The sequence below is a fragment of the Lissotriton helveticus genome, chromosome 4_1 (assembly GCF_964261635.1).
Source record: "Lissotriton helveticus chromosome 4_1, aLisHel1.1, whole genome shotgun sequence".
In the NCBI taxonomy this organism is placed as follows: domain Eukaryota; kingdom Metazoa; phylum Chordata; class Amphibia; order Caudata; family Salamandridae; genus Lissotriton; species Lissotriton helveticus.
This window is the reverse complement of record NC_136063.1, coordinates 13,532,070-13,557,024: the sequence shown is the minus strand read 5'-3', so window position 1 is coordinate 13,557,024 and position 24,955 is coordinate 13,532,070. Positions and strand designations below refer to the sequence as shown.

At 45.6% G+C, this 24,955-nt stretch overlaps 1 protein-coding gene across 1 annotated transcript; it reads right to left on the bottom strand.

The window, feature by feature from the left end:
- Positions 1 to 584: 584 nt before the first annotated feature.
- Positions 585 to 23,868, bottom strand: LOC144826884 (GTPase IMAP family member 7-like). Its single transcript, XM_078685341.1, has 3 exons — positions 23,671 to 23,868; positions 3,363 to 3,465; positions 585 to 1,399 (listed from the first exon to the last, which is right to left on the bottom strand). Exons 1-3 carry the CDS (start codon positions 23,866 to 23,868, stop codon positions 585 to 587), a joined length of 1,116 nt encoding a protein of 371 aa, XP_078541467.1.
- Positions 23,869 to 24,955: the final 1,087 nt, after the last annotated feature.

Below are 24,955 nucleotides of genomic sequence, written 5' to 3'. Positions count from 1 at the left end.
AACATGATGTGCATGGAAACCACTTATGTGGGTCTCAGTTCTCAGAATCAAAGCGGTATCAAAGGTATATTGGTGTGACTGCACACTGTGCAATTTAGCATGCTCAACACTGATTGGCCAAGCTTATTTGACCTTTTTGCCCATGTTGTTTTTATCACCTAGCCATCTAGCTGGTTAGGTGTGAAGCGCTGGTTTTGGCAAAAGGTGGTGGCCAGCTATCTGATCTTTCGGTGTGATCTCAACAGAAGGGTGATATTTGCGTCAGAATGTACTAATGAAGGATGAGGTACTTGGTATTATGCATGGCTTTTTCTGGTAAATGTGCCTCACAAGTTTAGATTCACATATTTTATTTTAACTGTTCGGGCAGGGTAAGCCCTTGGTGTTGTTATTGAGTGGTCTAAGACCAGAAGGTCACTCCTTCCTTTTGAATGTCATAATTCCAATCACTGAAGAAAAGAATGTACGTGCCGAGTGTGGCAGTGAATAAGTGTGAGCACAAGACATTTCACAATGAAAATAAAAATAGATGAGCCAGCAGCCCTTAACCAGAAAGCTGCAGTTTTCTTTTCTATGTCTTTAAGTTATTGGAATATTTCTCTCAAAGTTGCTGCAATACTACTTAGCTTTTCCAGCACCGGTAGCAATGCATTTAATATTTCCAGTATGTGCTCTAGGACGCTCTTCTTAGCCTCTTCACGGGGAGTCGACACTCCTTCGTTAGTTTGTCCGGATCTCTGCCTCTCATCCCTAATCTCCTGTTCCCTTCTCTGGATCTTCTCCTCTGCCCTCTGAAACATCTCTGTTGTGTAGTACAAGCCCCCATTGTCATTCACCATCTTCTCAACCATTGAGATCAGTGCACACACCTGCTGCTCCCGCACCCCCCCTTGAGCCCGGTTGTTGAAGGCCACGTAGCGGTTCCCACAGCCCCTAATTACCCCTTTCAGCTTAGAATCTGAACTTTGGATGTAGTTTTCCAGGGTAGTTTTATCAGCTTCCAGGTCATCCATTCGTGTAAACAGGACCAGCATGTATCTTGCGGCCTCTTCTCCGAATAGTTCCTGAATATCTTGGACAGCCCTCGCCTCTTCCGGGGTGAAACGACTGGCTTGAAGCACCAGGACAATAGCGTGGGGGCCTGGGGCTGACATCACTACACATCTAGAGATCTCTTGAGCAATTACTAAATTTGGAACCTCTGGGTCGAACAATCCAGGAGTGTCGACAACTGCAATCTTTTGTCCATTCCTTACACAGGACCCTTCTGCACATTCACTTGTCACTCCCTTCGAAGACACTCTGGAGATAAACTCCTCCTGCCCGAGGATGGTGTTTCCGGTCGCACTTTTTCCCACTCCCGTCTTCCCCACAAGGACGATCCTCAGCTCACGAGTCCCTGTGAAGAGAAGAATGCGCAGGTCACACACAGGTCATACTGGCTGCATTTCAAAAGTACAAAGATCAGGTTATTCCACCTATGACTGTTCTCCAGTGCAAAAGGAACATTTAAAGGATTGAAACACAATCTAATACAGAATATCACCAGTCAGATGTCTCAGGAACACAGAAATAAAAGGGCAAGCATTTTTTTAGATGTTAACTAAGTAAAATGAAATTAGCAAAGAGGATATCCTGCATTACTTAACTATAACAACAAATTAATTTTTAAAGACATCTTGCAGCCAGCATAGTAAAATATGATAAATTCTCGTTAACAAAGAAATGTTCAAGCTTCCTCCCAGCCTGACAACAATATCGATATTGAACTAAAAGGCAAGTCAGTAGTCATGTAGACCTTCTGAGTGGACAACATTATAATTTAATAAATGAAACACATGAGAAGGTTTCAAGGTGCTCTGATATGTCATAATGAAAAAAGGGAAGGCAAAGTCAAATAAATAACGGCCCGGGATCATGCAGTTTAGTCAAGTGATGAATCCGGGATTCATCCCAGATTTTCTGGATTACATTGTGTCATTCTATTTAATTCTGTTGAAAGGTGGTTTATTAGTAGGTGCATGTAGGTACCTACAGGTAGTTATAACATCACAATCAAAAAGTGTGCCCAGTCTGTCTCAATAAATTAACGCTCCCTGAACCTCTAGTAGCTGGCTCATAAGCAGTCAAGCTTATTTTAGGAGACAGGTGTGTAAAGCATTTAATATTACCAAAACAGTAAATAAGTAATGCACAACACAAAATAAAAATTCATCTCCAATTAAATTAAAAAAAAAATATTTTTATCTTTAAAGTTGCACCAAAATTACAAACATCCAATGTAGGGAACCAGAGATATGAATTTGTAAACTGTAAATGTAAAAAGGTGCTTTCTAGTGCGTAAATGCCAAATGCGACAACTTTCAGGCTAACGGCGATGGAGCATGGGTTGGTTAAAAGGATTGGCAGTGCTTGGACACGTTTTTACCTTCTGACTTAGTCTCTTTTTGGTTCTTTTTCTCTCTATGTTGAGCAAGACTCCTCATCAGGCTGGGCTGTGGTTCGACAGCCGCTTGCTTCAGCACTAGGCCTCAGTGAAATCCTGGTGGTCTTGGTTCTCACTGTCGATAGGGAGAGCCCTGGAGCTTTCAGAGAGACAAACCAGAATTTCAGTCTGAATTAGGGTTCGACTTCGTCGTCTTGACTCTCGATGACAGGCCAGTCAATTATAAGGAGCTTTTTACCATAAAGTTCCAAACGGTCTTAAAATCTGGAGCTTCTTCAGAAGGACCTGTGGTCTTGAAGTGTCCACATAATGAGCCAAGGTTCCAAAAGCTTTGAGTTGGTCCTTGGAGAGTTGGAACTACAATTCCCACAATGGACCTGGTCACATCCTTGAAAATTCACTGGATGCTGGTCAGCTGGTCTCTTCTTGGGTGAGTTGATGCAGGTGACTACTCCACAAACTTTTTAGGTACGTCACAGTGAAGTGTGAAGCCCAGAGTGTGCAGCAGGTGCAGTCTTTGTGTGTGCAGTATTGATCTAGTGTATTGCTTTTATGAGATGTTTTAATATTTATTAATATGTTTCTTTTGACATGAGCTTTTAGGTTACTGAAGAGGAAAATATCCATGGCCCAATTCACATAGATCGTAATTTAAATCAAAAGTAAAACTTAGACCAACATTCTAACTTTACTACTAGTAAAGTTAGCCTTTAGGTTTAAATTTAGACTTCAGGTCAAAAATTTTACTTTTGATCAAAGTGTACTTTTGTGAATTGAGCCCATATTGTTTATTGATTGATTGATTGAGTGAAGTCCTCTCTGGATGCCTGCCAGGGGCTCAGCAGGGCAGTCCTTCTTCTCTTGATGTTTCCAGGCAAAGGATCTGAGTTGTTGACCAGCTCTCCCATATTTATACAGGTTTCTGGAATGGCTCGAAGGGAGGCATCCTGACCAATGGGGTGCAGGTCGCTACCCTCTGTGATGACAACTTCCTTATTATATTTGATTCCCAGAAAGCACTGTTCCACAAAAATAAAAATTTATGAAAATCTATTTTTAGAGTCCAGGTCTGGCTAACCAAACTCACAAGTATGACCAAGCTTTTCCTTCACTTTCCTTCCAGCCCATTTGCTAATTCAATTGCAGGGGCTTCCATCACAGGAAATTGGGGTGGGCCTGCTTTCTGTCCTGTCTTTCTCCCTCTGAAGACCAGTTTTCCTAAACAGACCCCTTCGTCTCCTGGCATCAGCAGGCAGCAGATCTCCTCCCATCAGATTCCTCCTTTGTCTGATCCCAGGCTGCTTGACACCTCATTAAGGAAGCAAGGTTCGGGCAGTCAAAGGCTGGCCAAACAGAAGAGGCTGCTAAGGGTTGGTTGTAGGTAACTTTAGGAAAGCAGTTCTAAAACCACTGCTCTGCAATAGGTATAATAAATCCAACATTGGCACGTTGCTGGATTTATTGTAAATACTATTTTAATACTTTGAAGAACAGTTCTAGCTCACTCCTGTCAAAAGATAGACTTTCTTAATGTTAAATGAAACCTTTGCTTGTTAGCTTATGGAACTAGCAATCTACAATGGGGGGAAATTAAATTTGCAGTTTTTCCCTCACCAGGGCATATACATCATATTTCACAATGTCCCTACGTATTATCCTAATGCATCCTACCACTGACTCCTAGGGTAGACCTTAGGGGTGACCTATATGTTAAAATAAGGTAGGTTAAGACTTTGTAAGTACTTTAATTCCAAACTCAAATTTAGACATTGTTTTATTTCAAAAGCTGCCTGCAAAGCAGGGCTGGCTTTTCTAAATGACAGCAGGCACACAGCACTGCACACTTAAGTGCATTAAAGATACTGGGCCTCTAAACCTACATGCCCTACAATAGACTAGGGACCTACAGGTAGGCTGTCAGTCCCAATTGTAATTACACCTAATTATCATATTCCTTTTAAACAGAGCACTGGCCCTGGGGCTTGTTAACAGAGGCCAGGGCATAATCAGAGTCTGAAAAACAGCCTCTAGTTTCCCAAATGGGGGCATAAAGTGGGGATACAACTGCAAAGAGCCCTTTTACCACAAATTCTATTTCAATATTCTTGTTTGCTTCCTTTTATCCCTTGAGTCTCTCAAGGTAGTCAAGTTGCTGTAGTGGTAAAATGATAGCAATTCAAATACAACATAACACAGCTTTGTTACACCTCTGACTCTTCTAGATACTAGGGGCTCACTTAAGGCTTTAAACTTACTTTAGAAGACAGCAAGGAATGAAACTCTCAAAATAACTCAGTGACGTAATGTCCAGACGCCTTCAGTTCCCCTATTCCCTCCTTAAACTCACCCCCACTAAAGCCACACTCCCACCTAGCTTGAATTAATGAGGCCCTCAGGCACATCACAGACCACTCTTTATGGTCCTGGGAAAATATTTACGAGTATCCATGTTCTAAATGAAACATCAGTCCAATTATAGATTCTCGGACGTGTCTTACATGTTTGTACTGATTTCTTTTAACAGACATTAAGGTCTGTGTTACTCATTCTTAACTACAGAAATGAGAAATAGAGATTTTAATATTGTGTATTTTTACGTTATAATTTGTGTCTTATTTTGAATGTGGGATTCCCCAAAAACCCCAGGGTTCGCTTTTCTAACCGTCTGATGCAAGGACTCAGTTTAGTGTACCAACATTTAATTAAAAAGCCAATTGGTCTGCAGCCCTTACCCAACCCCCTGAGCAGCCGTGCACAGGCAGTGTATTCTAGATACTATCAATCCCATTAGAATAATTTGGGGACATAGTGACAATCCAATTAGTCATTACATATGAATAACACACTCAAAAATCATATCTATAGTTGGGCAAATGCTATTCAAATATTGATTGTAAAATCCTAGAATAGTGCATATAGCATGAACATTAACACAGAATCAGAAATAAATGCACCAAGATATGTCATGGTCAGCGAAAACAAGAGAAAGATTTCTAACATTTTGCACGGAGACCCTGATGACTTGGCAGAGATTACTGTTGGCATGAAATGTAGCCATTTTGAAGCCATTTTGTTTTTGGCATCCATTTTAGTTAGAGCGGTAACTGCAAACACAACAATGATGGACAGAATGTGGATCAATGTCACACATTCACCCCAGTCAAAAGATCTGGGCCCAAATCCATCGTTTTTCCACTCCACACCACCCTGGGTTAGACAATGGCGATATGCAAATCAGCGCTGACCCTGTGCCCCATGGGAACAGTCCAGTCCGAACTACAAAAGCCATGTCCTTCCCAGAACGGAAACAAGCATCCGAGGACCGGCCCGGTTTTGAGGTAACACCTCTCATCAGCCCGGCTAGCTTGATTCCAGTGGTGTGGAGTGCCTGGGACTCACGTCTGAGCATCCCCAGTACACTTAGAGCGGTAACTGCAAACACAACAATGATGGACAGAATGTGGATCAATGTCACACATTCACCCCAGTCAATAGATCTGGGCCCAAATCCATCGTTTTTCCACTCCACACCACCCTGGGTTAGACAATGGCGATATGCAAATCAGCGCTGACCCTGTGCCCCATGGGAACAGTCCAGTCCGAACTACAAAAGCCATGTCCTTCCCAGAACGGAAACAAGCATCCGAGGACCGGCCCGGTTTCGAGGTAACACCTCTCATCAGCCCGGCTAGCTTGATTCCAGTGGTGTGGAGTGCCTGGGACTCACGTCTGAGCATCCCCAGTACACTTAGAGCGGTAACTGCAAACACAACAATGATGGACAGAATGTGGATCAATGTCACACATTCACCCCAGTCAAAAGATCTGGGCCCAAATCCATCGTTTTTCCACTCCACACCACCCTGGGATAGACAATGGCGATATGCAAATCAGCGCTGACCCTGTGCCCCATGGGAACAGTCCAGTCCGAACTACAAAAGCCATGTCCTTCCCAGAACGGAAACAAGCATCCGAGGACCGGCCCGGTTTCGAGGTAACACCTCTCATCAGCCCGGCTAGCTTGATTCCAGTGGTGTGGAGTGCCTGGGACTCACGTCTGAGCATCCCCAGTACACTTAGAGCGGTAACTGCAAACACAACAATGATGGACAGAATGTGGATCAATGTCACACATTCACCCCAGTCAAAAGATCTGGGCCCAAATCCATCGTTTTTCCACTCCACACCACCCTGGGTTAGACAATGGCGATATGCAAATCAGCGCTGACCCTGTGCCCCATGGGAACAGTCCAGTCCGAACTACAAAAGCCATGTCCTTCCCAGAACGGAAACAAGCATCCGAGGACCGGCCCGGTTTCGAGGTAACACCTCTCATCAGCCCGGCTAGCTTGATTCCAGTGGTGTGGAGTGCCTGGGACTCACGTCTGAGCATCCCCAGTACACTTAGAGCGGTAACTGCAAACACAACAATGATGGACAGAATGTGGATCAATGTCACACATTCACCCCAGTCAAAAGATCTGGGCCCAAATCCATCGTTTTTCCACTCCACACCACCCTGGGTTAGACAATGGCGATATGCAAATCAGCGCTGACCCTGTGCCCCATGGGAACAGTCCAGTCCGAACTACAAAAGCCATGTCCTTCCCAGAACGGAAACAAGCATCCGAGGACCGGCCCGGTTTCGAGGTAACACCTCTCATCAGCCCGGCTAGCTTGATTCCAGTGGTGTGGAGTGCCTGGGACTCACGTCTGAGCATCCCCAGTACACTTAGAGCGGTAACTGCAAACACAACAATGATGGACAGAATGTGGATCAATGTCACACATTCACCCCAGTCAAAAGATCTGGGCCCAAATCCATCGTTTTTCCACTCCACACCACCCTGGGTTAGACAATGGCGATATGCAAATCAGCGCTGACCCTGTGCCCCATGGGAACAGTCCAGTCCGAACTACAAAAGCCATGTCCTTCCCAGAACGTAAACAAGCATCCGAGGACCGGCCCGGTTTCGAGGTAACACCTCTCATCAGCCCGGCTAGCTTGATTCCAGTGGTGTGGAGTGCCTGGGACTCACGTCTGAGCATCCCCAGTACACTTAGAGCGGTAACTGCAAACACAACAATGATGGACAGAATGTGGATCAATGTCACACATTCACCCCAGTCAAAAGATCTGGGCCCAAATCCATCGTTTTTCCACTCCACACCACCCTGGGTTAGACAATGGCGATATGCAAATCAGCGCTGACCCTGTGCCCCATGGGAACAGTCCAGTCCGAACTACAAAAGACATGTCCTTCCCAGAACGGAAACAAGCATCCGAGGACTGGCCCGGTTTCGAGGTAACACCTCTCATCAGGCCGGCTAGCTTGATTCCAGTGGTGTGGAGTGCCTGGGACTCACGTCTGAGCATCCCCAGTACACTTAGAGCGGTAACTGCAAACACAACAATGATGGACAGAATGTGGATCAATGTCACACATTCACCCCAGTCAAAAGATCTGGGCCCAAATCCATCGTTTTTCCACTCCACACCACCCTGGGTTAGACAATGGCGATATGCAAATCAGCGCTGACCCTGTGCCCCATGGGAACAGTCCAGTCCGAACTACAAAAGCCATGTCCTTCCCAGAACGGAAACAAGCATCCGAGGACCGGCCCGGTTTCGAGGTAACACCTCTCATCAGCCCGGCTAGCTTGATTCCAGTGGTGTGGAGTGCCTGGGACTCACGTCTGAGCATCCCCAGTACACTTAGAGCGGTAACTGCAAACACAACAATGATGGACAGAATGTGGATCAATGTCACACATTCACCCCAGTCAAAAGATCTGGGCCCAAATCCATCGTTTTTCCACTCCACACCACCCTGGGTTAGACAATGGCGATATGCAAATCAGCGCTGACCCTGTGCCCCATGGGAACAGTCCAGTCCGAACTACAAAAGCCATGTCCTTCCCAGAACGGAAACAAGCATCCGAGGACCGGCCCGGTTTCGAGGTAACACCTCTCATCAGCCCGGCTAGCTTGATTCCAGTGGTGTGGAGTGCCTGGGACTCACGTCTGAGCATCCCCAGTACACTTAGAGCGGTAACTGCAAACACAACAATGATGGACAGAATGTGGATCAATGTCACACATTCACCCCAGTCAAAAGATCTGGGCCCAAATCCATCGTTTTTCCACTCCACACCACCCTGGGTTAGACAATGGCGATATGTAAATCAGCGCTGACCCTGTGCCCCATGGGAACAGTCCGGTCCGAACTACAAAAGCCATGTCCTTCCCAGAACGGAAACAAGCATCCGAGGACCGGCCCGGTTTCGAGGTAACACCTCTCATCAGCCCGGCTAGCTTGATTCCAGTGGTGTGGAGTGCCTGGGACTCACGTCTGAGCATCCCCAGTACACTTAGAGCGGTAACTGCAAACACAACAATGATGGACAGAATGTGGATCAATGTCACACATTCACCCCAGTCAAAAGATCTGGGCCCAAATCCATCGTTTTTCCACTCCACACCACCCTGGGTTAGACAATGGCGATATGAAAATCAGCGCTGACCCTGTGCCCCATGGAAACAGTCCAGTCCGAACTATAAAAGCCATGTCCTTCCCAGAACGGAAACAAGCATCCGAGGACCGGCCCGGTTTCGAGGTAACACCTCTCATCAGCCCGGCTAGCTTGATTCCAGTGGTGTGGAGTGCCTGGGACTCACGTCTGAGCATCCCCAGTACACTTAGAGCGGTAACTGCAAACACAACAATGATGGACAGAATGTGGATCAATGTCACACATTCACCCCAGTCAAAAGATCTGGGCCCAAATCCATCGTTTTTCCACTCCACACCACCCTGGGTTATACAATGGCGATATGCAAATCAGCGCTGACCCTGTGCCCCATGGGAACAGTCCAGTCCGAACTACAAAAGCCATGTCCTTCCCAGAACGGAAACAAGCATCCGAGGACCGGCCCGGTTTGAGGTAACACCTCTCATCAGCCTGGCTAGCTTGATTCCAGTGGTGTGGAGTGCCTGGGACTCACGTCTGAGCATCCCCAGTACACTTAGAGCGGTAACTGCAAACACAACAATGATGGACAGAATGTGGATCAATGTCACACATTCACCCCAGTCAAAAGATCTGGGCCCAAATCTATCGTTTTTCCACTCCACACCACCCTGGGTTAGACAATGGCGATATGCAAATCAGCGCTGACCCTGTGCCCCATGGGAACAGTCCAGTCCAAACTACAAAAGCCATGTCCTTCCCAGAACGGAAACAAGCATCCGAGGACCGGCCCGGTTTCGAGGTAACACCTCTCATCAGCCCGGCTAGCTTGATTCCAGTGGTGTGGAGTGCCTGGGACTCACGTCTGAGCATCCCCAGTACACTTAGAGCGGTAACTGCAAACACAACAATGATGGACAGAATGTGGATCAATGTCACACATTCACCCCAGTCAAAAGATCTGGGCCCAAATCCATCGTTTTTCCACTCCACACCACCCTGGGTTAGACAATGGCGATATGCAAATCAGCGCTGACCCTGTGCCCCATGGGAACAGTCCAGTCCGAACTACAAAAGCCATGTCCTTCCCAGAACGGAAACAAGCATCCGAGGACCGGCCCGGTTTCGAGGTAACACCTCTCATCAGCCCGGCTAGCTTGATTCCAGTGGTGTGGAGTGCCTGGGACTCACGTCTGAGCATCCCCAGTACACTTAGAGCGATAACTGCAAACATAACAATGATGGACAGAATGTGGATCAATGTCACACATTCACCCCAGTCAAAAGATCTGGGCCCAAATCCATCGTTTTTCCACTCCACACCACCCTGGGTTAGACAATATCGATATGCAAATCAGCGCTGACCCTGTGCCCCATGGGAACAGTCCAGTCCGAACTACAAAAGCCATGTCCTTCCCAGAACGGAAACAAGCATCCGAGGACCGGCCCGGTTTCGAGGTAACACCTCTCATCAGCCCGGCTAGCTTGATTCCAGTGGTGTGGAGTGCCTGGGACTCACGTCTGAGCATCCCCAGTACACTTAGAGCGGTAACTGCAAACACAACAATGATGGACAGAATGTGGATCAATGTCACACATTCACCCCTGATGAGAGGTGTTACCTCGAAACCGGGCCGGTCCTCGGATGCTTGATTCCGTTCTGGGAAGGACATGGCTTTTGTAGTTCGGACTGGACTGTTCCCATGGGGCACAGGGTCAGCGCTGATTTGCATATCGCCATTGTCTAACCCAGGGTGGTGTGGAGTGGAAAAACGATGGATTTGGGCCCAGATCTTTGGACTGGGGTGAATGTGTGACATTGATCCACATTCTGTCCATCACTGTTGTGTTTGCAATTACCGCTCTAAGTGTACTGGGGATGCTCAGACATGAGTCCCAGGCACTCCACACCACTGGAGTCAAGCTAGCCGGGCTGATGAGAGGTGTTACCTCGAAACCGGGCCGGTCCTCGGATGCTTGATTCCGTTCTGGGAAGGACATGGCTTTTGTAGTTCGGACTGGACTGTTCCCATGGGGCACAGGGTCAGCGCTGATTTGCATATCGCCATTGTCTAACCCAGGGTGGTGTGGAGTGGAAAAACGATGGATTTGGGCCCAGATCTTTGGACTGGGGTGAATGTGTGACATTGATCCACATTCTGTCCATCACTGTTGTGTTTGCAATCCATTTTAGTTAGGCCATGTGTTTGCCTTCTGTTTCCCCATCTTCGCTGTTGCCTGCTTCTCCACTACGCCTGAGTCATCATCCAACGTTAGCTCCTCGCAGCACTGACCCTGAGTACTGTGCATGCTCAGACAGGCCTTAGCTGTTAGGATGCACCTGTCATGTATTTAACTGTCAGGCTATTTTAACGGATGTCAGCAGTAATATAGCTACTCCCTTTATGTTGACTATGCAATTCTGATGTATCCTTGTAAGTGAACAGCTATTCTTGTGCGCACTTGTACTGCCTCTTTTTGAGCCTCAATGCTTACACTGCACTTACTACAGTATAAAAGGGCCATGGTTTCTGTACTCCATGTGCTGCCTCATACATTGCCTGAGGGTTCTGTATCGATGTAGTTCCACTCATGAGTCCTAATAAAATACTTTCTTGATATTGCAGCTTCCGTGCCAATCTCTACTTCGTTAGTCTAATTGACCAGTTCTCAAATGGGCGAACCCCTGCACCAGGTGGGCTCCTGAAAAGGCTCACCTCCACAATATCAACATTTCATGTATATCTAGGAACTTCACACTTACTATGACAGAGAAACAAATCTGAGACAGGAAAACAATGGGCCGTAAGTGATCAGTAATATTCATTACCCCGATTTATGTCCTCCTGGTTCCAGTCATGTCCCCCTTAACGGTTCCCAGTTTAGTCAGTTTTGATTACCCCCTCATAGGTCCTCCTCATCCTAGTCATTGCAATATGAGGCAGTCCCACCTCCCAACAGGCACCCTAACACACTAGTATCTGTTTATTATTTAGTGTATAAAGGCCCCTCTCACCCACCTTCATTCCTGCTAGTAACAAGACCAGACAACAATACATGGGGGAGGGACCTTTATTTTAAACACGAAAAGTTGGAGACGTGTATAAATCAAATGTTTTGATACGGATAGAACAAGTTAAAAACATTTTCATGTGCTTATGGCTATCTTCACATTTTAGTTTTTTGTGGAACTATTTTTTTGAGATTTTCAAAACAAAGACAACATTCAAAACAGAATCATCATGCCCAATTGATCTTCAGTGATATGCATTACTTTCACAGGCTTTGAGCCCTGAGGAACTTCAGATAATGTCAGTGAGTGACTGATACACCACCACCACGCCATAGTCCATTCATGCCCTCACAAATTACCCACAAAGTCCGTCCTACTGCAGATCTGGATAGCGCTATCCAGATCTGCAGTAGGACGGACTTTTCCGAGGACTCTCTTTGGACCGGAATTACCTTATCCGGGATATAGTGCTGATTAAAGAGAAATGTACCTGCTAAAACCATATGAAAATTAACCGTTGAGGAAGCGCACTAACTGAAATCTAAAACCCTAAAGAAGTCCCTGGATGGGACGAAACGTGTTGGCGGTTTCAAAAGCTTTTAGACTGAAAAATAAAGAATGAACTGAAATTTAACATCGACTCGCCTTTGGAACAACTTCTTTGCCACTGATTGCGTACTTTGTGACATTTGTATATTGAGTGTGCTGGGCTAACATGTTTAGCTATAGGCAAAGGACCCTCTTCGGAACTCTTCCCTTTTGTGATTGTAAACAAAAATACTGCATAGTAGGCATTGGTTAACAAGGTCTCCCAGGAAGCACCCTGCTGTATCTTGCTAGTATCTAGTAAGGGGTCCGGCCCAGCAGTAGCCGTTTACTTCCTCACTGGTGAAGAATCCACAAGACCACACATGGGCTGCTCTTTAGTGTACATGTGAGGAAATGCCTTTTTTTGGATATTCACCCGATTATTTACTGACATTTACTCTGCACACTGGAGCACTGCTTTCAAGTCCCTAATGTATGTGTTTCAACACCTAAAAAAAGTTACCAGTGACTAATCCTAAAATGGTATTTTAAGTCTCTTGTAATGTTATAGTATATGTGTAGAAAGTACACCTATTGCATGGAAGGCTAAGTGTCACTTGTGAACTGCAGCACATATTCTGCCATTAACTTGCATGGCAAGGAAAACATGGCTTTAAGCCTACCAGTATAGCCTGACAGCTCCAGTTTAAGCCTGCAGGCTAACCTGTCAAAATAAGACTTTTGGCACAAACAAGAACCATCATTTTAATATATTTTAAAGTTACCTCTACGTAGGCTTTGTTATTTAAAAATGTGACCTGTAGAAATGATTTGTTACCATGTTCCTGCAGTGAAAAGTCCTAAAGAGCTGTATTCACATTGGAAGGTCTTAGCTGTCCTGTGAAAAAACTGGAGCACACATTAAAATATTGGTTCTATACCTCAGGTTTGTACCCACTCTTTTTTTTATAATATAATTATTACAAGGCCACATCAATTTCTAGATGGATTTTTAATAAATATTTAGGAAAAGTAACATTAAAAAATTATATTTACCCTGCCTGCAGCTCCTGAAGGCTACTTTATATTAGATCTCCAGCAGATGCATCTATCAATCAAGTATTTGACCTTAATGAGGTGTGAAAACTGGTTCCAGAACAGGGACGATGGCCTCAGAGTAGGAAGATGCTTTCTTCACCTGGCAAGATGACCAGTTTGGCCCAGTTACTTAACTTGCAAGGTGCCTGCCCTATCATAAAAAATGTTTGGCGACACCTGGAAATGTCCAGCCATTAGCTCCATAGTCGGGCTTCCGCCAAACCCAAAGGGAGGAAATCTATCAATTTTAATTGACCACAGATGAGAGAGACTGCTCATCATTACTGCCACATCTCTAGGTGGACACACAGGATCTGCAGAAGGAGAGATGGGTTTCCCCATCTTGAATCTTGGTAATAAGATGCACTGCAGGACTGTTTATTTACATGAACTGCTGAAATGGTGGGAAGGGTTGTCCTGGAAACATGTACCCCATTGGATAGAGAAGAGCCAGGAGTCCCCCATCCCCACTAGCTGGTGCCAGGTATAAATATGGCACCCTAAATCACCATCCTCAGAACACATTCTGGACCTATGTAAGAACAGAAGGGGGACCGTACCTGCTTATTGAGACTTGCAAGGAGACTTGAAGAGATGGACCTGCTCTCACTTGAACCCAGGACAAAGATATAGACTCCAACAGTCCGTTGGGTGACCTCCTGTTTTGCTACAGGCACACGACAATCTGCAAGAGGCATTTGTCTGAAGCCCTCAGAAAATCAGTAGCAATGGAACCTGAGCCCTGCTGTAGACCTCTGTCTGCCACTTTGAGAACTTGGAGAAGTGTGGCTCACTGGTTAGAAGCGGCAGACCCGGAAGCAGAGGTCAGGACTGGGACCAGGGTTCAATTCCCGACGCGGCAGGGTCTTGGGCTCAATGTCCGCGGACTCAATAATTCTCGCCTCGGTGCCCACTCAAATCATGGGTCCCACTCTGCAACTCTGGGCAATAGCTTGCTTAATCTTCACATTGGCCCCAATAGTGCTGGGATGCCTGGCTTCACCCTGGGGGTGCCCAGTAAGGGGCATCTCACAGGGAATGCCAGGAAGGGTTCCACAGCGGTATACAGCGCCAGGCAGCCCCGAGATCGGGCGGCAGTGCGCTTTACAAGTATACACGCACATAAGGGCCTCCCTTGTGGCCTTGCGGTTGCTCTGGCACCTGAAGTAAGTCTGAAAACGTTTGAAATCTATTCCTCCTTAGCTTCATGGTTATATACCAGAAATAGAATGGGATTGATAGCTCCACAGCTTCAGATGGGATATCAACTTCATCCCACTCAGGGATCCCTGCACCTCTGAAAAAATAAAAATAATTCTGCATTGGGACTGAAAACATCTTCAGATAGCAATCTCCACAGCTCTGGAGTACCAGAAGAACAAAACTGCTTTAGGTATCTAGACTTTGGTTCCACTGAGCAGCTACAGTTTCAGCAGCGACCGATGGTGGGAGAATTTTTCTTCTCAAAAAGTAGCCAAATTCCATTCTGCATGGTGACTTAAAAGACATGTCAATGTTCAAGTGTTTCTTCAGGCAAGTAAAAAAGCCCCTTTCTGAAGTTGGACTTCAAAAGTTTTTAAAACATTTTGGCTTCCAGATTTTCATAGGAAACAATCCACTTGGTAAATCCAACACACTCTCTATTGTGGTCGGCCCGAAATTGCATGTGGGTCATAGTCTACTGCGACATATGAATTACTTTGACTGATTTATTTATGTTGTAACTTTTCCACTTTATTCTTTAAAAAACAAAATATCTGAGTTCTCCTGAACAGTTTGACCGAATCAATCTCCATGTTTCCTAGTCCTTCTTTGCCACTTGTCCAAACTTTGCACAAGCTATTCTTCTTCTAGAAGTTTCAGTTTTTCCAGATGTGCTGATAGTTTTTTGCTCATATAACGTTCCAAAGTTTTTACTGGAAACGGCAATTGCGAAGTCGGTATAGTTACTGAATACTATGGGATTAGCTCTGGGTATTTTACAAACATTTCTACACTTTCTTAAAACCTTTTAGAAGCTTACAGACCTTTGAATATGGTGTTTAGGATACTCCAGAACTTAGCAACTTAATTGTAAACCACAAGAACGTGTCCTTAGGTGTTGACTCAATGGACTTTTGGCAGTTACAAACTCATTAACCATACAATACCGCAAAACTCAAGTTCTGGATCCCAACAATAGGCATCAATGTGAGGAAAGTGGTTGATTGTATGGCGTTGTTGTGAGACCCCCCCTTTGTAATAAACTCACTGCCTGCACTGTTTCCAGTCAGATGTTTTTGAAAAACCTTAGCTTAACCCGGGGTGCCTGTGGTGTGAACAGCCAGGCCTTTTCAACGGAACAAGAGTAAAGTATTCAGATGTATTGAAACAATTGAATTAGAAAGAAACACAACATATACAGTTGTTTTATTTATACATTTTTGGACAACAAAATGAACAAAATCCACCAGGGGTTCCTGGAGATGAATAGTATATGACTGCTTTTCAGCCAAATTGCTAACAAACATTGGTAACTACTGCAGTTGGTGGTTAATTTGAAGAATTTTGAAAACTTGAACACATTTGTGTTTTGCATCTCTGGCCTGCTTTGGGCAACTTGCTCCAGCAGGTAGCAGCTCGCTGGGGCCAATAAGTCTTGGTAAGAGAGTTACACAAAGCAGTCTCTTGTCTAGTTGCGGGTTCTATGAGCAAACCACTTTAAACATCAATGGAGTGGTCCCGAAGCAAGGGTTACAAGATGGTGAAAATGCTAAAGGATGCTGAGGATGCTCATCTGATTATGGAGTTCTTTCTAGGAACAGCCTTTGGGCCATGAACACAGAGGTCAATGTCCCTTGAAGTCCAGAAAAAGTCCAGCCAAAACCTAGTTGCCACTGGTCTCCAGTTACATTGAAACCAGTGGTTCCATTTAACTGAGGCTAGTATCCATCTTGGATGATGAAACTACACTTTGTTGACTCACCCAGATTCAGCAGACTTGGTGCAACTTTTGTGCATCGAGACTCAGTCTACTGGGCTGTGTTGTGGTGGTCAGTAGATATCAGGCAATCTGGACTTCCAAACTACAAAGGTGCCTTCTTCACATTTTGTGGCCCGTAGATATCACAGGAAGTCAGTCAACTGAATCTCGTAGTCATTACTTTTGTCTGAGGCTTGGTAGCAACTGTTCCTCCAGCAGAGTGCCACAGACACAATTCTCTCTTTGCTAGCCTAGAAGGAGCAGGTGCAGTACAGTCTTTGGAGCAGCCGCTCTTTGCCAGGTCTTGGAAACAGCAGGATAGTCCTTCACCAGTCCTCCATCAATTGCAGATGTTTGTTGAGGTCTAGGTACCAGGGGTGATACTTTATACCCAGAAAGAACCCTTGGGGGATTTAGCAGTTACTAACCAATAGGATAGCAAGTCTCCTCCTGTCTCATGATGACGTCCTACAAAGAGTGGCATCTAGCTATCCCAGAATGCAATATTCCTACTACTCCCAAAATGTCAGACCCCACTATTGGTTTGTGGAGCATTTGCCCTTCAAAGGCGGCTTCCCCATTTAAACTCACTTTTTTGGGCTCACATCCTGTGTTTGCCTTCCTGCCAGGAAGAGAGACCTCCTCTTCCAAAGACAAAACCCTTTGTATTCCTTCCTGGGAGCCATTCACACTGTCCCCCTAGGAGTGCAGGAGGCTGTCTCATAGCCAGCAACCACAAACAATCACTGGAAAATGTTCGGCAAAAGGTATATTAGATTAGACAAGTCAGGTTTTATGTAAAAAATATTTTGATACCTGGAAGTATAAATTTTATTAGTCCCATTCAGACGTTAGAACATCTGAGTGGTAAGTGTGTAACCCTTCTCTCACCAATGGGGTACCTGCCTTTCTATGATAATTTGGGAATTTTACTGTTAACACATGCCAGAACACTTGTTCCACTTTTTAATATGCAGCTCCCTTTCCTACGGCTTGAAAGCCTGCCTTAGGGGTACCATCTATATTAAAACAGAGGGTCTGGAACTTGACATGTTTTTAAAAGGCAATGTTGAGTCAGCAGTTTGAGTTCTGTCCTGCCAGCCAGCAATGACTGGTTATGAGCTCTGCTTGGCTTTGTCACACTTGTGCTGGCACAGTAAGTGCTGCAGTCCATGTTTAACTTACAAGCTCTGGGTGCCCCCGGTACCATATACTACAGACTTATAAGAAAGTTAACCTATGCCAATAAGGAATAAGCCAATTAAATATACACATTTAAAAGTCATAGCACAGGCATTGAGACCTTGTCAGCCGGGCCCAGTGTACTACAGAACCATTACACGAGCCACTACAAGTCCAAAGATGAGGCATAAAGTAGGGGTGAACTTGCAAAAAGACCTTTCCTCTCAATACCATATGTATTATGCATGTTTTTCTATGTTTTGGTGATTTTAGTGCACAAAACACAGTGGTATAAAATCCACATTTCAGGGGGAATTATGAAACTATGGATTCATATCTACTATGACAACCCTTAAACCACAGCTTTACCATCGTCAGGGCTGTTAGGTCTGGTGACTGTTTATGTCATCTGAAGCCCTTGTTTGCAGTATTATGCTGCATTATACCATTATTGGATATGTAATCACTGAGTAGTAAAGTATTTTCCTAGACCATGTTAATTTGGCCAAGTTAGCTTGAAAAAGCTGATTTCACCACAGTGAAGCTTGCAATTTGAACCGACTAGTATTAGAATATTTAGATTTACCCATCATGAATAGTTAATTGATAAACCAATGGAGAGTGAGGAGGGTCAGTAGATGTATGTGTTTCTGGATACCTCCTTTCTCATCCTCGGCCAGGGAGGTCGCTACTGGAGTCCCTCAGGGCTCGGCTCTGAGCCCTCTGCTTTTTAACATCTATCTGACTCCTTTGATCTCCCTGGCTGAAGAGCTGGGGGCCAAAATTATGGCCTATGCCGACGACACCCAGCTTTTATTTACTTGGAACGGACTCAACCTGTGCACTGGGGCTGCTCAGAGCTTCTTTACCGCCGTGTTCACATGACTGGCACAGGCTAAGCTAAAGTGCAATGAGGGGAAATCGGAAGTTCTTTTGTATGGCCAATTTCTGCCTCATTTTGTGGAGGCTTTGTGGCCCTCCGATTTTCCCCGCCCACTTTCAGAGGCAGGTCCGGCTAAAAATGTGGGGGTTTGGTTCGGGAAGGATCTTAGATTCTCCGATCACATCAAGAGACTAATGGGTGTCTGTTTCGGTACACTCAAGTCACTTAGTAGATTTTTCCCTTTGCTTCCTCAGCCTGCCAAGGAAATGGTCGCTCGGGCACTTATATTGTCCCGTTTAGACTATGCAAATGCGCTTTTCATTGGCATTCCGGGATATTTAGTGAACAAACTCCAATTGATCCAAAACACGGTGGCCAGACTCTTATTTAATATATCAAAGAGAACCAGTATAAGGGCACACCTCCGTGACCTTCACTGGCTGCCGGTGGCCCAGAGAGTGCAGTTTAAGGCCCTCACCTTAGCACATAGAGCCCTGTATGACTCTGGTCCCTCTTATATTAGGAAATGTGTGGCCTTTTATACTTCTTAACGCTCTTTGTGCTCTGCCTCTCACGTCTGTTGGCCACCCTCCGCTTCTGACGCTCTAGATTGGGGGGTCAGTCACTCTCGGTCAAGGCAGCCTTACTCTGGAACAGTCTTCCAGTCGCCTTACATCACACGCAGGATCACGGTGTCTTTAAGAGACTTCTCAAAACACACCTTTTTATCAAGCTTTCTTTTAATCTTCTCCTTCCGCACGTCTGAGTCCATATTGCACCGGGATACTCCAGAGTAATTGTGCGCGTTATAAGTCTCTTTTAGCATAACATAACATTACATAATTTTGGATTTGCCACATTCTTTTCAGATTTCGCAATTAAATGTTTCTAGATGCAATAGACAAATAATACAACAAATAAAAATGCTGAATAATTTGCCTTCTTTGTATAATGGAGATAACATATTGATTACATTTGCTTTTTTTATGTCTCCCTTTGAAATTTGGGTTTTTATACTACTTCTTTGTTCAATAAAAACACCCAAAAAGTCATTATATTTGTTTTTCCTATTTCCACTGAAAATTCTTCAAAAGTCTGACAATCCCAGTACAAAATTATAAAGAATTAAAAAAATATATTTTGTACAATTGTAACACTCCATGTTTCTGAAAATTACAGTGTTTATCATAAATGCAGGACATTCAGGACATAGTATGACAATAAGTGTTATAAATTCTATTCAGGAGCGTAATAAAGATCCATACCTGCAGCCATTTCTTCTCTTTTTAGTTTGTTTTCTTGTTTGTAGTTTTCTCCTTCTCTTTTTCCTTAATCCTATAAAAATTGTGAAAATGTGATTGCAAATAACACAAATAAGTCTTGAATTACATTGTGAAAGGAAGTATATGAGGAATTTGTGCTATACTGCACAGCATAGACAGGCAGCTCTAAACCTATTTATCAAACTACAAAATTTGACAATGCTCTTTGTAATTGTACACTCATGAATGGACAAAGGATGCTGAGAATAAGCTCAACAGACTTTTCATTTGAGTCTTTGGTGTTGCCGCCTGATGAAAAGTAAAATAAAAAGCATGTGTGAGGCCTTTATTTATGCATCCTGCAACAGTGAGTAGTTACTGAATAGTATCCTACGTGAGGAATATGCACCAAGCTCTCAAGATTTGAAAATTCTTTGGTCTGAGAACTAATTAGCAACCCTGACTACATCTCAAGGAGTGGTGTCACAGACATGTCCACATCAATGTCCACATAGCAATGGGCATCAGTGAATTCATAAAATAAATGTATTGTCCACATAAACCACCAATAGAAGCACAAGTCACAGTGTAGGAATCAGGGGTGGGCGGAATGTTTCATTCCACCTGTGAAATTGGCAGAATTTGGTGACTCTGTGTTACTCTTGTAATGCTGAGATCCTGCCAAATTTCCCCAATCGCCACGTGGAGGAATGTTTTCGCTGCTTACTCAGCACTGACTGCACTACTGCTGCTAAATTGCAGCGTGAGCAGTGCAGCATGCATATTTTCCACCCTTTTTGCCGAGCTCTGTGGAATCCCGTGGAGTTTTATGTAACTCTGCAGACTTTTGCTGAGTGAAACTCTGTGAGTTCCTCCCACCCCTGGTAAAAATGTCTCCATTAAGTCCTCACCCATCAATTGTTTTAGAATGGGTTCAGCATTCAATCCTAGGAATACTAGGAATTGTTCTGCCAAACACTGTCCAATCATCTCATGCTCCTTACAGACCCTGCGCCAGCATAAAATGCGAAAACAATCAGGGACTTATTTATGACTCCTTGTGTCACTTTTGCCCTGGTGGTGCATCACTTTTTGTGACGCACCAGCAGGGTAAAAAATGCGCCATGTTGCATCATATTTATCTAGTGACGCATCTATGTGGATGTGTCACTTTGTAAACCCCTGCACCACATTATACCTGAACCAGCAATGTGTAATTTTTGCACCCACACCTATGTCAGAAATTCTGACGTATCTGTAACTCCTTGCGACATGATGCGTCATTCTATAAATAGGACGCATCATTGGTGTCTCAAGGAGGGCGCAATGAAAAGTGACGCATCGCTGTTTTCTCGCTGCCATGCATCACTTTTCATAAATGAGGCCCGTCAGTGCTTAATTTGTAAATTAATGTCTGGGCCCTTGTGTGAAGGCCACTGCAGCTTGCGCCACCAACTACTCTTTCCAGCGCTGCGAATGACAGTACCAACACATCAACTAACAGGTTCCCAAGGCTATAAGAAGGGTTTGGGTGGCTGCTATCAATCATTTTAAATGTATTTTGAATTCATAAACAGCTGTTGTTGTGATGATCCCTAAATTGGACAAACAGTGCCACCATGAGAAAGATTGTCATATGTGCTGGTTTTGACAATTAAAAGCTGCGTCCAAATACTAGAAATTACCTGACAGAGGGCCGTATTTAGATCTAGGTGGACAGGTTATTTCATCACAATGGTGACGGATATCCTGTCCTCTGAAATATAAAACCCATTATATCCTTTGGGATTTATATTTCGTTGGACGGGATATCCGTCACTGTTATGATGGAGTAACCTGTCCACCAAGATCTAAATCAGGTCGAGAGTCTCTCCGGACGCTGGTACAAAATTAAACACATCTGTTAACACTGTCATGCAAAGTCACAATACTCAATGATATGCATAAAAATCAGTTGTCTCTGTGTGATAGCTCATACTCAGACATTCCAGCCTCCACAATCAATCAATCAATCAATCAAGGGAGTCGCAAGGCGATTGGGGTGCACAGATCTGTTCAGCCAAAAAGACAGATCTTGAGGGTCTTCCTGAAGGTGCTCAGGGAGGGGGCGCCTCTGATGTCTGCTGGTAGTTTGTTCCAGGTCTTGGCAGCAGTGTGAGAGAATGATCATCCTCCTGCTAAGGGTCTGCGGCTGTGCAGGGTTTTAGCCAGTGCGAGGTTGGAGGATTGGAGGTTTCTTTTGGGTACGTGGAAGTTGATTCTGTCGATGAGGTATTTGGATGCGCTATTGTGTAGGCATTTGTAGGCGTGAGTGAGGACTTTGAAGGTGACTCTCTTCTCCACAGGGAGCCAGTGGAGTCTCCATAGGCTGATGTGTTTGTGCCGTGGGATGCCGAGGACGAGTCTGGCTGCAGTGTTCTGAATCGTCTGGAGCTTGCGGAGTACGGCCTTGTTTATGCAGGCGAAGAGAGCGTTTCTGTGATCCGACTGTCTTTCTTGATTCCGAGGGTATCCATTTGAAGGTTTTGCGGAGGATGCAGAGGGTTTTTAAGCACCTGGAGGTGACGGCATTGATATGTCGGTTCATGGTGAGCGATGCATCTAGTTTGATGCTGAGGTTTTTGGCTTGGTCTGTGGCGGTAGGTGGCATTCCGAGGGCAGTGAGCCACCAGGTGTTGTCCCATGTTAATGGGGTGGTTCCCAGGACGAGGACTTCTGTCTTCTCTGCATCGGCTGCGATGGTGTCTGTGGTAGATGTGTGGAGGGCAGGGTCTGTGGGGGCCCCAGAGTGGATGCCTTTCATGGTCACAGTTGTGTCATTGGTTGTGATCGGTGTCCATTCGAAGATGGTGGGCTGGCTGGTGCCTCTGGGTGATGGGGCTGGGTGTGGTGTCTTGTGGGTGATCAATGAAGTTGCCGTAGAGTGTTTAGATCTTGAGGTGGAAATAGGTTCCAAACTTGTTGCAAAGGTTCTGGGACAGTGTGATGTCTGTGGCTTCACTGCATGGGTTTGTGAATTCCTGAATGACACTGAAGAATTTCCTTGGAGTAGGTGGTGTTGACGGCGATTTTCTTGTGGATGAAGTTCCTCTGGGTGATTCTGATATGGTTGTGATAGTCCGTCATGTCCATAGGTGGAGTAGTTTTCGGTTGTCTTGGTGTTTCTCCAGTTCTTCTCCAGGCATCTGCAGGTACGTCTGGCTTTTGGAGATCGGTGGTGAACCAGGCGGCTTTCCTGGTGCACTGTGTGCTGGGGTTGTGTAGCGGGGTGAGGTCGTCCGCGCAGTTGATGATCCAAGTGTAGAGTCCTCTGGCTGTGGTCCTTCCGTCGGATGCCCAGGTGTGGTTGTCCCGAGTGAGGGTGGAGTATAGCTGCTCGTCGTTCACCTTTCTCCAGTTCCTTCGTGGTGGGCGGGGGCTGGTTTTGGTGCCTTGGGTTTGTCGATGGTGAAGTGAACGCAGTGGTGGTCGGTCCATGGCAATTGCATTGAAGTTGGTGATGGCGGTGGCAAAGGGTGCCTGCGGACCGGGGGTTCTGTAGAAGAGGGTTCCTCGGAGTGTGGTATTATGGCTGTTCAGGATCCAGAAGTGCAGGTGCTCGGCGGGGGAGAAGGTTCCACTGGAGGTGGTTGTGGTAGAAGGTAAGGCCTCCTCCAGGGCAGTTTGGGCAGTCCTTCCTTTGGATCTGTTATCCATCCGGGATGGAGGTGCGGATGTCAGGAGCGTAGGTGGCATTGGTCTAGGTCTCTGTGAAGAAAGCGATGTTGGGTGAGAGGAGTCGAGTAGGTTCCAGATTTCCAAGGCGTGTTTGTATACAGAACGTACGTTGAGGAGGATGCATTTGCGGGTGTGGTCAATGGTGGGGTTGGTTGGGTTGAAGCCTGGGGTGGTGGTGAAGGTCCGGCGGTAGTGGAGGCAGGTGAACTGGCCATTTGTGGTGTTCGGAGAGGCCTGTTGGCAGTCTCTGATGGTTCCAGGGTTGAGTGTGTGGAGTGTGGTTGAGTCGTGGAAGTGGACGGTCATAGATCCAGGGTTCCTGGCGTTGCCCGCAGTCGGGTCACAGAACAGTGCAGATGGGCATGCCTTAGGCGTGCCTTTGGCGCGACTGCACAGCGTCCGCCATTAAGTAGGGGAGGAGGAGGGAACATGCAGCTGGGAGGCGGGAGCTATGGCGGTAAAGGCAGAAAAAGACAAAATGCAACTGAAACATATGGGCATAGCTACAGAAAAAGAATAATGACTAACAATAAATGGGCAGAATGTGAGAACAGATCTCACAGAGTGGGGAATCACAATTGGCACAAAAATACATGATCACTACAAGCGGACAGCAACGCTATCACAGAGTGCCAGAATGTGAGGTGGGGTCTCGAACCCTACCTGGATTGGGCCTGGGGATCTGCTGCAGAGCAGTGCACAGCGCAGCTGCTCGGGAGAAGAGCAGGCCTCAGACCTGGGTCAAAGGACTTGCTCCCGCTCCCCACAGCGGCTGCCATTAAGTAGGGAAGGGGGAGGGAATGTGCAGCTGCGAGGCAGGAGCGGGGGCAGTAATAGCGGGAAAAGACGCAACAGAAACGTATGGGCACAGTTACAGAAAAAGAATAATGACTAACAATGAATGGGCAGAATGGGAGAACAGATCACACAGAGAGAGGAATCACTAATGGCACAAAAATACAGGACACTGAGTGTCAGAATGCGAGGTGGGCACTCGCCAGGGGTGGTGTGGTCTCGAACCCTACCTGGGTTGGGCCTGGGGATCGGCGGCACTGCAGCGCACAGAGGAGCTACTGGGGAGAAGAGCAGGTCTTGCTCCTCACAGCCCTACATTCAAGGCCTTCTTCAGGTTACTAGTGCCACCTATTTGGCCTATTTGGCGGACTTCCTCTTCTCTTGCTCAGGACCTGATACCTCATGATCAGAGTAATCCATCTTCCCCTATCCTCTTCTTGTAATACTGGCTGTCACCTAGCAATTCTGTCCTTCTAATGGAACTCTGTAAGCTTGAATAACATCTCATTTAATCCAATTCAAACTAACCTGCTTTTAGAATCTCGGCGGCAGAAACCCACTCTTTGAATTCTCAGCTTTTATTGTTGGCTTGTATGAC